The sequence below is a fragment of the Bidens hawaiensis genome, unplaced genomic scaffold, assembly GCF_021521415.1.
Source record: "Bidens hawaiensis isolate Kalapana, Puna unplaced genomic scaffold, B.hawaiensis_p1.1 tig00008283_1, whole genome shotgun sequence".
NCBI classification, from domain to species: domain Eukaryota; kingdom Viridiplantae; phylum Streptophyta; class Magnoliopsida; order Asterales; family Asteraceae; genus Bidens; species Bidens hawaiensis.
The window spans coordinates 65,814-77,279 of NW_027491589.1; the positions used below are offsets into that span (position 1 = coordinate 65,814).

Here is an 11,466-nt window from a genome sequence, read left to right on the forward strand (position 1 = left end):
CTAACTTTCTTTGACAATAATTTGACCCGATTGAGTGAATTCCGGGTCAAGTATTTGGAAGTTTTTGTTATATTGTGTTTGTAGATGGGTTGTTTAATTTTTTTATATAACTAGTTAACTCGCAGTAGGGTACTACGAGCTTTAAGCACCAATTGTAGGCTCGTAATGGGGGGCAGCGAGGTTTGAAGGAATGTGACAAAGGTTTAAAACTCGTAATTGGGGTGGCGGGGTTTGAAGGAATATGACAAAACATTTAAAACTCGCAATGGATCATCCTCAGAGATTCCCTCAATATATGATTAAGGGAATAGGAAGGAGTTATGATTCTCCAATAACAACAAAGATTCTCATAATTAGATTCTTAAAAAAACAGAGTTTTTTACCAAAATGAGTGGAGGGGAAAAAGTATTTACCAATATAGGTGATTTGAAAAGTAATTACCAAAATAGATGAAATTTCTTTTTTCTCACTCTTAATCCCATTGAATAAAAACAATTTTTATTATAAGAAAAAAAATAAACATGGTTTTCAAAAAAATATTCTCCAGTTTTTTTTTTCAAAAATAAACCTATATCTTAACTTTTTTGTTTAAATAATTTATTTTAATTCTTAGTTAATAATGTTATTTAGTGTTACGATATATATGACTAAAAACAATTCTATGCGGAAGTTAAAAAAAATTAGAACCGTCTTTTGAAAAAGGTTAGAAACTAAATCAATTATTTTTCTCTTTTTCGTCTTTTTAGTCATATATTATTTTTCTTATATATAAATATTAATAATTGTTGTTTATGACTAAACATAATTGTTTTAGATCATTTTTAAGTAGCCTTTTGTTTTAAATGTTTTCTTTAGTCTAGTCATATATGAAAACATTAAAAAACATCTTTAACTGAGAATTAAAAAAATATTTAAACAATTTAAAATGTAGTTTTTTATTTTAGAACAAACAGTTAGAGGATATTTTTTTTAAAGTTTATTTTTCTAAATACCTAAAACAAAGAATTTAGGAAAAATCACAATAATGAAATTGTGATATGTCCAAAAAGACGTCAATACATCGACGAGTACCGATATCGGTTTGAATAATACTGATACAGGTACCAATATTGTTCGGACAGAATCGGTTAGATTTGTGAAGGTACCGATGCAGTACTGCAACTCGTATAACTTACGTTCCCAAAAAAAATACTATATATTTAAAATATATGTTTTATAAGAATAACAAGAAAAATAAAAATCCTCTGTATACATACATTTTCCTTTTATACATATAATAACAATAATTTCATATCTATATATTAAAAAGTAGTATGGCATCTACATATAAAACATAAACATATTAAAATCTACGTTGTATATATAAAAAAGATTGTACATACTTATCTGAAAAATGTTTTTTAAATAAGTTATTTGAAAATTCCAAGTTTGAAAAAATATTTTAAATCCTTACTGCTATTTTTCTTTATTGTTATGATATGACAAAAAAAATAATTTGTTTATAAACAAGCCTCTTAATTTTATAAATGTAATATATTTGATATTTAATAAGAATTGTTTTTGTTTAATGAGATTAGGAGTGAGAAAAAAGTAACTTCACCTATTTTAGTAATTACTTTTCAAATCACCTATATTGATAAATACTTTTTTTTCTCAACCCATTTTGGTAAAAAACTCAAAAAAACAAGATGGTCACGGGGGGGCTCACAGAATAGTTGGATAGGTGACTAAGTTATATTGTTTTAATAGTAACTTTGAAGAAATAAAAAATAGAAAGATATGTTTTCTCTCATATTATTTAAGCACACAAGAATTCCTCATATATTTTTATATAAGTTCACAAACATTTCACCATACTTTCTAACTGAACCTATATTCATTCAGTATCAATGTTATGTCTTTAAACCCTGCATTCCTTGTAAAATTATTCTGGGGTGGTGAATTTCATATTCAAACGTGGATATTACTTGTGATGAATCGACTCTATCATCTTCGTTTATTATCCAACATCGAACGTCATACAAAGAATTCCTTGATACGGTTTACAATCATGTTCAAGTTGACAAAGAATTATTTGCTTTGCATTTGCTATTTTATTGAGGGAATCTCTTGCATTGATTCGAGACATCCCAAAGCTCGTTGCCCCCCCCCCCCACCTCACCCCACACACACACCCATTGCGAGTTTTAAACCTTTGTCAGTTTTCTTCAAACCTCGCTGCCCCCCCCCCCCCAATTGCGAGTTTACAATTGGTGCTTAAAGCTCGCAGTATCCTACTACGAGTTAACTAGTTTTACCAAAAAAAAACAATCCACCTACAAACACAATGGGACACCCTAAACCACCTAGAATTACAAAAAAAAAAAAACTATAAATAACCCCAAATAAAAGGGTTGAGAGATAATGCATACATTTTGAAGGGTCTAATTACTATAAATAACTAAATATGTGAAGTAGGAGATCAACGACCATATATATTAACCACCGGAGGTGACGCAGAAGTTAACGGTTGCATTGCATGGATGGATGCATGTCTCTCTCACACCTCAAATTGTCCTAAAATTATGGATTAAAGGCATGACTCAAACTCATAATCGAAAGAAATCTAGCTGATTTGATTCGATAGATGCAATGGATAACACAGAGAAACAAATGAATAAAAAGGAGCGAGCCAAGGAACGTAGAGAGAAACGTCGTCAAGAGATCTCTCTAATCCGTTCCATTCCTTATTCCGATCATCAGAGGTGTCTATTATGTGTTTCTTCTTAATACTTATTACTACACGCTAATTTTAAAGTTTGACCGTCTATGGGTATGGGTAGTCCCACACATGGTCCGGATAGGGTCATACCATTTTAACCAAAAATTTCAAAATCTGATCGCCTATGTGATGAACGGCTGTCCTAATATTGGACAAATTCCGTTCTAATAAATGGTTTTCAAAGTTGACCCTTTATGGTCAAAATGGTCGTCCAAATATTGTTCAAGCGGTAGTTCTGATAAATGATTTTCAAAGTTTGACCTTTTTACCAAAACGATCATTTGATGGCGTGAAATTAATAGGGGTTGGTGTAGCTATAGCTAGCATGACCATTTCCAATTAAATCTATATGAACCGAAAATGAGACTTTCATAGCTTCAAGGATATATCACATGTATCATTTTCGAATCAGTGATTCTCTCTTTGTTAGATCTCGGTTACGCAAAAACACACACACTCATATAGCAAAAAAGTAAACGAACACGAGACACGAAGATTTACGTGTTTTGGTCTAAGCTGACCTACGTCCAGTCACAGTACAACGGATGTTTTAATAGAGATTCTAACAATAGTTTACAACTTGTTCGGAAAAAAAAAACATAAATGGCTAGAATAGACAAGACAAGGCCGGTCCTAAACTCCTTTTCTTTGTCTCTAATTTGACCGCATCTTTATGTGGTTACTAGTTAATTCACTCGATAACACAAAGGTGATGCATAGAGGTTTAATATTGTATAAACTGTAGGTGGTGGTCTGCTGAAACAATAGCTGTGGTGACCGGTGCAAATCGAGGAATCGGATTTGAAATTGCACACCAGCTCGGATTACATGGATTAACCGTTGTTCTTACTTCAAGAGAGACTGCTGTAGGTGAAGAATCAGCAAAAGTCCTACAAGAAGGCGGCTTAAAAGTAGTCTTCCATCAACTAGATGTCATAGATCAAGCCTCCATTGATACATTTTGTACTTGGATAAAACAAAACTATGGCGGTATAGATATTCTGGTAATATCATCACTTGTAACTAACAATAAGTTCATATATATTGTTTTTTTCCTTTATATTTGAGTTTCTTCTGCAGATAAACAATGCAGGATTTAATCATAATATTGGGTCAGAGAATTCTCTTGAATTTGCTGAAAAAGTGATCGCCATTAATTATACCGGGGCCAAGAATATGATCAAAGCTGCAATCCCTTTGATGAAGGCTAACACTGCAGGTGCTCGAATTGTTACAGTGAGCTCGCGACTGGGAAGACTTAATGGCAGGAAAAATGTAAGTATTTAAATTTAAACTTAACTTTTGAACTTATTTATTCTGGATTATTTGTTACTTGAATATAATATATGAAACTTGATGTTAAGAGGATTTCTGATGATGCATTAAGACAAAAGCTAGAAGATTTTGACTCGTTATCCGAAGAGTTAATCGATGGAACAATTAATAAGTTTTTGGAACAAGTGAAAGATGGGAGTTGGACTAGTGGAGGGTGGCCACAAAACAATACAGATTATTCACTGTCAAAATTGGCTGTAAATGCATACACGAGGTTGGTGTCTCGTGAACTGGCGGGTCGACCCGAAGGTGAAAAGATTTACATCAACTGTTACTGTCCGGGTTGGGTCAAGACCGCCATGACTGGTTGGGCGGGTCTAGTTACACCCGAAGAAGGTGCTGATACAGCGGTATGGCTTTCGTTGCTTCCGGATATGTGTATTAGTGGCAAATTCTTTGCAGAAAGACGCGAGATTCATTTCTGACTGTGGAATATATGGAAGAACAGTTTTGATTTAATAGTTTTGATTTAATGGTAACTTTTGGTGTAGAAGGTTCAAAACTAGAATAATACAAATCTTTTACGGTGTATCATATGCTAACGTTCGTTTTAGCATCTCCCTTGACCTGAGTCGGGCAGGGTCGTGTCGTGGGTCGTTAGTGAAGTTCAAGTGGTTCACTTAAAATGCTTGGTCCACTAGATAGAGGATTTAGTGAAGTAATTTTATATAAATTAAATGTTTTATACGTTTATATTATGTTTTACTTGTATAGAAATAAACCAATTCAAATTAGGGGTGTAAATGATCCTAGCCGAACCCAAGCTCACTTAGGCTCGAGCTTGGATTGTTTACTTTACAAGAGCTCGAGTTCTGCTTAGCTCGTTTTGAACTCTATTTCTGAAGACCGAGCTATGTATAAGAAATTTCAAAAAAATCAGTAAGGCAGACATTATTACTATAGAATGGCACATACATTTAATATAATATAATGCTATAATAACTGGTATCCTTCAATGATTATACAAAGATACATATGATGTCAAGTTGTCAACCATGGTAAGAACAAAGTCTTTATGATTCAAAAATCATCAATTCACTTTGAAATCTACACTAAAACCCAACAAAAATCATACATTTTATAAACTCAAAAACCATCATTACCAAGGCTTCAAATCAGCTAACGGACCCGCCGTCCAGTTCAAAACCTTCTCTCCTTTCCTCAAATAAACACTCTTATCATGAGGCAATTTACGGGCCAAACCGTTCAAGATTTGATGAAAAGCATCACCGGGTTGAGCAGGATGAGGAAACAACATAGCTTGTTTCATTGAAGGATTAGCCAACAATCTTTGTTTCCTTAATATAACTTCTGTCGGAATTGATGTCAAAATGGTGTCCAAATTTGGAACATCCTTTTCGTCCACATAAACTCCGATGTCCTCCCATGGAATTGCATCAGCAAAAGGCAAGACGATGTCATCAGCTATGATGACGGGAATGCAACCGAATATAACTGCTTCAACCAATCGTGGACTCCATGGGGCCCACCCGAGTGGGCATAAGCAGAAAACGGCGCGTTGCATGTCTTCGTAGTATGTTGTTGGATGTTCGGTTGAGATGTCGAAGAGTGGGTTGTCTTTGAAGTTTTCCCACACTGCTGCTCTTGCTCCTCTAAAAGATTATAAAACAATATTCCTCTTAATACACACACACACATATATACATAACTAACGATTTTAAGACTATAGAAGATATGTATGTACCTTGCATAATAACCACCTTCGGGGTCGTTTCCAACATCATAAAACAAGCCTCTAAAGTAGACAAAGATGGATCGAGGAATACTTGGAGGGATCAAATGAGATTGCATCTTTTGAGGCGGTGCATATGGGGGCACTGTGATTGAACCGTCTTTTAAACAAACATGATTCTTTTGACCAAATGTTTGAACCAAAGTAGCTCGTTGGAGTAGATGAAGAATCCCTCTTTCTATGGCTTTTTCTTCCTACAGCAACGTTCAATTTACTTATATTTAGATATAGTAGATTTATTAAAAGCAAATAAGCCCCTTTGATTGTTTGTGTGAAAAAGCTTATTTTAAGATGAAATAAGTTGCCATTTATAAGCAATTAAGATTGATTATTGCAAAATTATTACTGTTGGTGGATTAAATAACAAATTTACCCTTAAGGGGATCTAAGTTGTTTTACTTAAGACGATTATTTGCTTATAAGCATAAGCTACTTAAACAAGCAATCCCAATTTCAACACGTATATTTATAAACGGGCCAGTTCGGGTTATGTTTTATCTCTAACCAAACAGGTTAAAATGACAATATTTTGGACAATTTACCCTTAAGCAACCCCCCCCCCCAAAAAAAAAAAAAAAAAAAAAACCAACCACCTACACACACACTAAAAATAAACAAAAAGTGCCTCAAGACTAGAAACGGCACTTTTTGACACATCTATCTATGAATGGGCCAATTTGGGTTATGTTTTATCTCAAACAGGTAAAAAAAAAGCCTAAAATCAAATGGTATGATTCTTGCCTAAAGTATCTTGTTAATCATCTCATTTAAATATATTAGACCATTATTGAAATAGTATGATTCTTGTAATCAAGCTTGCCACGTTAATTACTAACAAAAAAATGTTAAAATTTGGATGAAAATGTTTAGGGGCAAACTGACCCAACCCGAGTACCCGACCCTTTACTCAAGCCTACAAAAAGAAAGATAAAGATCCATACTTGATAATGAAAACAAGCACCAAAATCATGCGGCACAATGAAAAAGTGATCAGCCCCTTCAGTCCGATTCCAATAAGGCCAGTTAGAAGAAATAAGTTGAATCGCACTTCTCATCATTCTCGGTGATTTAAACGGTAACGGCAGCCCATTTGGTGTCAAATCACACGTGGTGTAAACAGGCGTGTAAAACCAATCGGCTTCCTCTGGATTAAGGGTTCTAACGGGACTCGATAATAGAAATCTGTGCATATAAATTTCAGCCGCAAACATGTGGTTAAGACACCGCGGATCCTTTTGTAATATTTTCTTGTTGTATTTGCTTGGTAGCTCGTATACAAACACTTTTAACCTTCCAACTGGATCATCTTCTAACACATCACCAGCACTACCTATATTATTTCACCATTTGAACTAGCATTAGCACAAACTTATGAATTTACTGGATCTGATTAACAAAATTACCAATATACCCCTAAATTTAATTCTGCCCAAATCAAGGATATAAAGTTCAAATGAAGCCCTAATTTTCAAATCTGAGTCTACCATAACAACTATTAATCATGAATTGACCAAAATCAAGAAACTGAAATGACTAAATTACATAAATTACCTGAGATTCTTTCGGTTTTTTGACCTTTACGAAGCTCAAACGCATCAAGATTCAACACAAAATTAGACAAAACCAGCAAAACAAAAGCCCAATTCAAATAACTCATCTGGGTTGTCTTCAATTCTTGAAATCGAAGTGTAAAAAGATGAACTCTTTGGTGAATGAATGAGAACCCACAAGTTATTGGTTACTTAAATGGGCAGAGAGATGGTTGGAATGTCATTAGAGAAGGTAGTTGTTGGAATCTGATTTTTTTTAAATAATAATAATCATGTGTGTTGGTATTTAGGTCAAATGGCTTAAAGAAACAGGGAGGGAGGAAGAGGAGAAGGAGGCATCTGAGTTGGTTTGGTTTTGTTGTCAAAGCTGTTACGCATTTCTTTCTTAAAGCCTCTTTCAATATTATTAAAATGTTGTAAGTTGTAACATCTTTGTAGATGATAGCATAAATATGAAATACTAGATTGTTTTTGAAATGTAGCTTGTTAAATTTACTCTTTAAATACGGAGAATCATGTTCTCTCACTCTGACCAAACTATACCATGTTGTCTTAATCGGATCACCTTGACTTCAGAGTTTGGCTTGGACATTACCGTCAGCTGCTACTTGACAATCGTTGTACCGCCAGAAAAGCAGCATTCTCTGGCGTAATGCACGGTGAAACGAAAACCCCCGTGGACTTAGGATTCAAACTGATAACCTTGCATAAGGTCCAACTCAAATCATTTATTGTTGTAATCTATAAAAAATGACGCTAATAAGGATCAAACTTTGGTCTCCACTGAAAAACCTAAATCTTCTACTACTGAACCATAAGGCCATGTGTAGTGGGGCTTGGGCTTGGCGAATTTGGGCGACATTGGGCGCGAACACCCCCCCCCCCCCCCGGGCGATAAGTGGGCGAAAAGGGGCGGGGGCGGGGTGTTATTGTCGCCGAGATGTGAAGAAAATAATAATATTTTATTATACATGTTATAGAATATGGTAAACATGTTGGGTGAAGGGGATGGGGTGTTATTGTCGCCGGAAATTATGTTCGTTGCCGGATTGTGTCTGCCGGAAAAACTCGCTGGGGAAGGGGACGGGGCTGGGTTGGGAGATTTTATATTATTATTATTATTTACAATTTATACCTTAGACTTTTTAAATATTTATAAACTACTTTTAAACTTTATTTACTTTTAAACCTTGAACTTTGAAAGTGTACTAAACTTGATAAAACTTTAAATACTTTAAAATCTTTGGTTTGTTTACGTTTATATCCGTACAATTTTAAACTTTGATTATTTTTTTGTATTGTTTACCTTATTTGTATTTTTATATGTATTTTGTTGTGGTGTGTTTTTTTGTTATAATTAATTTTTATTATTGGTGTGTTTTTTTTAGTTTTATGTATTTTTTTGTATTTATTTTTTAATTTTAATACATTTTTATTTAATTATTTAAATAAATTGGTTTTTATTTGATTAGTTTACTTATAAAAAGAAAATAATAAAAAAAAATATTGTGGGCCCAACTTGTAGCCCCTACACCATTACACCCCAAAAACAAATTCGCCCCCTTTGTTGACTGGGCGCCACGTGTCACAATTCGCCCTCATTTGTAGCCCCTCCACTACACATAGCCTAAGTGGTGGATCTTATGATTTGAATGTGACAAGATTTCTTCATATTATTGTTTATTGTTGTCACACCCCAACCTAAGGCGGAAATGTAGGGGCGTGAGCTGATTGTCACAGCTCACAAGGTTACTATCATGAAATTATAAAGCGACAATATCTAATTAATTTATTTATTATCAAACAACATTCATATACAACAAAAATAAAATAAAGAAAATTCCAAATACAAAACCAACTATTCTTGTATATGTTTTATCCTAAAGTTATCTCTATGTGAGCTTCAGTTCGATAAGCAATCCAAATCTATAACCTGCAAATGCGTACAAAATATATGTTTGTCAACAACACATGTTGAGTGAGTAGATCACCAGTTTTGACACAAACAAAAAATGGTAATAAATATATAATGATATAAGTGAATAGAAATAGGCAAAACTGTTATCTGTGAGTATAAACAATTAAACCATAGCACATACATAAACAATCAACCATAAAGAAAATGCTAAACCGTTGCCATGCGAATGGGCATTGGTTACCAAAAATGAGGTGTCGGTGAAACCATTGCCAATGTGATCGGGCTCCGGCCACTACGACGGTCGTATGATCATACTATAATGAGATTATGTTGGACCTCTCCAAATGCGATTCAAGTAAGCAAATAGCAAGTAACAGGCAATCATTCAATTGATACACAGCACAAAGATCACGGTTTGCTGTTGAGAAATAATAAGATAAATAATATGATAAATGGTACGCAAGTGTCCCCAAAACATTTGAAATCAAGAAAAATAGGGGAGTGATTACTCACCTGATCGGATGAACGAAATATAAGTGACGATGTGAGAAAGATGAACCATTCGGGGTACACCGACAAGGATTCCTAGTTAAATAATATTAATATGAATTAATTAATAAAAGGTATAACAGGATTTAATAAATTAATATTTCGGTGGGATTTGAGTTATGATTGGATTATAATATTAAAGATTTGAATGATTGATCTCTACGGTTATTGTTATTGCGTAAACAACATTATCATTCACCCTTTATTTATTTTATTATTATTTTTATCAAGATTTAAGATTATATAGTATAAACAATATATGAATAAAATACTTAAACGATTAATCATACGTTGATAAATTATATAATAATGTTTGATTTAAATATTTATTTTAAATACTTACCGGACTCTCGCTAATAAAATTGATAAATATTTTAAATACGCTTATTACGATTGTTGTGTTTTCGTTTAAAAAGGATACACATAATATATATATATACACACACGAAAACTTGACGAAATTGATTGAAACGAAACGACGACTTAAAGATGTCCGTTTAATAAAAATAAAGTTTATTTAATATAAATTATAATATATATGTATTTAAACCATTAAAACAGCAACAACACTTAACTAAAAAAAACAAAAACTGTTAATGCAGGACTCGAACTCGCGATGTCCGGCTCAATGAAATTAACACACACCGACAACCAACTGGTCTGGGATGGCCGATGATAATCAGACAAGAAAAATTTATTATATATAATTACCCAGTTCATCCCTAACCCAAAATAAAACCCTAGATCTTAAATCCGTAAATCCGCTAACTGTTGATTGAATTAAAGTTAGGGTTATTGTTAAAAATGGAAAATATATTGCATTTCATGTATTAATTACCTATAACAGTGATTATTTGAGAGAGGACGACGAGATGCAGTGGCGGCCAAACGCACTCATGAACACGATACTTGCAGCAGATTATAACCTAATTAGTTATAGGGGTTTAGTCTGCGCTAGTAAGAGGATCGAGTGGGTAAGTTTAATTGAGTTATGATGTGCGTTTTCATGCCTAATCGTAAACGAGTTGGGTCGGCTAAGAATAAAATAATAAAGCAAATTCGTATGATCTAATTAACTTAATTAGGATGTCGGTTAGGCCGTAATTGGTAAGAATAATACATATTTTGATTTGATTTCAATTTTGATTGCGAGAATTAAGGTCCAAGTTATGGTATTGAAATACGGGTTCGTGAAAACGGGTTACGGATATGGGTTTGGGTCTGGTAAACGGGTTAGATGATGTAGGAACATTAAAATTACATTTTAAACCCTGTAGTTTGAGAGTGGAGACAAATAGGGATAATAGTTGTGGTTTGGGTTAAAATCGTATATGTTTCGACGTTAATTAGATATATTAAATATATATAATGAACACATAAAATAATATGAAAAAAATACTTGATAAACGCGATAATTAAATTGATAAAATTTTTCAAACATGAAACGGGTCGGTTTATTTAAAATGAAAAGACCGAGTTGTTACAATTGTTATTATTATGATTAAAATACTATAATGATTTGTTAAGATCGTATTTCAAACTTAATATCAACGTGTTAAATATTTTAAATTATTCAAATCTAAATTCTTTTATTATGTTT

At 33.3% G+C, this 11,466-nt stretch overlaps 2 protein-coding genes across 2 annotated transcripts; one reads left to right on the forward strand and one right to left on the reverse strand.

The window, feature by feature from the left end:
* Positions 1 to 2,386: 2,386 nt before the first annotated feature.
* Positions 2,387 to 4,532, forward strand: LOC143637401 (uncharacterized). The gene is made up of 4 exons (XM_077104796.1): positions 2,387 to 2,744; positions 3,507 to 3,765; positions 3,842 to 4,036; positions 4,126 to 4,532. The coding sequence occupies exons 1-4, from the start codon at positions 2,632 to 2,634 to the stop codon at positions 4,519 to 4,521; spliced, it is 963 nt and encodes a 320-aa protein (XP_076960911.1). The 5' UTR covers positions 2,387 to 2,631; the 3' UTR covers positions 4,522 to 4,532.
* Positions 4,533 to 5,060: 528 nt separating this feature from the next.
* LOC143637424 (putative beta-1,4-xylosyltransferase IRX10L) lies at positions 5,061 to 7,648 on the reverse strand. The gene is made up of 4 exons (XM_077104819.1): positions 7,401 to 7,648; positions 6,791 to 7,179; positions 5,802 to 6,043; positions 5,061 to 5,709 (listed from the first exon to the last, which is right to left on the reverse strand). Exons 1-4 carry the CDS (start codon positions 7,504 to 7,506, stop codon positions 5,196 to 5,198), a joined length of 1,251 nt encoding a protein of 416 aa, XP_076960934.1. The 5' UTR covers positions 7,507 to 7,648; the 3' UTR covers positions 5,061 to 5,195.
* Positions 7,649 to 11,466: the final 3,818 nt, after the last annotated feature.

Bases quoted from the DNA above. Each gene is read 5' to 3' on its own strand.
- LOC143637401 (XM_077104796.1), top strand. From the start codon at position 2,632: ATGGATAACACAGAGAAACAAATGAATAAAAAGGAGCGAGCCAAGGAA. The intron at 3,766-3,841 runs GTAATATCATCA...TTTCTTCTGCAG, and splicing joins ATGGCGGTATAGATATTCTG to ATAAACAATGCAGGATTTAA. The intron at 4,037-4,125 runs GTAAGTATTTAA...CTTGATGTTAAG, and splicing joins GACTTAATGGCAGGAAAAAT to AGGATTTCTGATGATGCATT.
- LOC143637424 (XM_077104819.1), bottom strand. From the start codon at position 7,506: ATGAGTTATTTGAATTGGGCTTTTGTTTTGCTGGTTTTGTCTAATTTT. The intron at 7,180-7,400 runs GTAATTTATGTA...GAAATAATATAG, and splicing joins AAAAACCGAAAGAATCTCAG to GTAGTGCTGGTGATGTGTTA. The intron at 5,710-5,801 runs GTACATACATAT...ATAATCTTTTAG, and splicing joins GAAGGTGGTTATTATGCAAG to AGGAGCAAGAGCAGCAGTGT.